Source organism: Haliaeetus leucocephalus, unplaced genomic scaffold (assembly GCF_000737465.1).
Source record: "Haliaeetus leucocephalus isolate CR32 unplaced genomic scaffold, Haliaeetus_leucocephalus-4.0 Scaffold370, whole genome shotgun sequence".
In the NCBI taxonomy this organism is placed as follows: Eukaryota; Metazoa; Chordata; class Aves; order Accipitriformes; family Accipitridae; genus Haliaeetus; species Haliaeetus leucocephalus.
Window position 1 is genome coordinate 32,136 of NW_010972806.1, and position 1,302 is coordinate 33,437.

General features: G+C 53.9%; 1 protein-coding gene across 1 annotated transcript in view; it reads left to right on the forward strand.

Moving 5' to 3' along the window:
- Positions 1-1,233, forward strand: part of UBA1 (ubiquitin-like modifier activating enzyme 1) — an 18,291-nt gene extending 17,058 nt beyond the window's left edge. Inside the window, exon 18 of the mRNA XM_010573145.1 lies at positions 809-1,233. Coding sequence (XP_010571447.1) covers positions 809-1,090 — 282 coding nt within the window. The 3' untranslated portion in view covers positions 1,091-1,233. The remainder of the gene's footprint in view (positions 1-808) is intronic.
- Positions 1,234-1,302: the final 69 nt, after the last annotated feature.

Below are 1,302 nucleotides of genomic sequence, written 5' to 3' on the forward strand. Positions count from 1 at the left end.
TGGGTGCTATGGGGGGTCCCATGGGTGCTATAGGGTCTGTAGAGTGCATATAAAGCGTGTGCTGTGCCGAGCACAGAAGCTCTATGGGCGCATGTAGGGCCTATATAGGGGTCTATAGGGGACGTATAGGGGATGTATAAACGCTGTGGGATCTACAAAACATATAAGGCCCATAGGTGTTCAGGGTCTCTATAGCGTCTGCCAGGAGCATGGAGCATGTACATACAACGGTTATAGATTATCTATAGAATCTAAGAGTACGTATAGGGTCTGTAAATGGTCTATAGAGTACCTATGGGGTCTATAGATTACATAAAGGGCGTGTGGAGGGTCTGCAGAGTACGTACGGGCTATATAGCATAGCTGTAGAATATATATATAAATAAACTAGGAATGAATCATATGGAATAGTTATATAGCAGGGATACATATAGATTTATACATGTAGGTATATATGGGATTCTATAGTCTGAAACATACATAAGCTCTGCAGATGTATGTGCTCTGTATAGAGTTGATACCGTACACGCAGAGTGTGTAGGATGTGTAGAGGTGGTGTGGGTTGGGTATGGGGGCTGTAGGGCACATATGGGGGGTTGTGGAGCACATAATGGGGGGCTGTAAGACACATATGGGGGGTTGTGGGGCACATATGGGGCTGTTGGTTATATAGGTGCCTATAGACCCTATATATAGAACCCATAGAGAGTTCAAGCGTTGCACCCCCAGGATCTATAACTGCTCCATGGGGAGATCCAGGGCCGGGGGGGCATCAGCCGGGCCTGAGGGGGTGGGGGGGGGTGGCCAGCGGTGCCCCCCCTGCCCCCGCGGTCCCTATAGGTACTTCCATATGGGGCAGAGCAAACTGATCGCGGGGAAGATCATCCCGGCCATCGCCACCACGACGGGGGCGGTGGTGGGCCTGGCCTGCCTCGAGCTCTACAAGCTGGTGCAAGGTCACCGCCGGTTGGCTTCCTACAAGAACGCCTTCCTCAACCTGGCCCTGCCCTTCGTCGGCTTCTCTGAACCCCTCGCCTGCCCCCGGAATAAGGTAGGGGGCTGCCCCATAGCGCCGGCGCGGACCCTATAGATGTCCCGGGGGAACCACGTAGACCTGGTGGCAACCGGGTGCTGCCCAAAGGCAGTTGTGGTTGAGTTCTAGAAGTGGTTTGGGGTCTTGGTGGGGTTGGGGTGCTGCCCCACGGCTCCCTGACCCATAGAACCCAGCCCCATAGCGTGATGGTGGACCCTATAGGTGCCCCAAGTCACCATATGGTGCTAGTGGCCCCCTCTGGAGCCCCA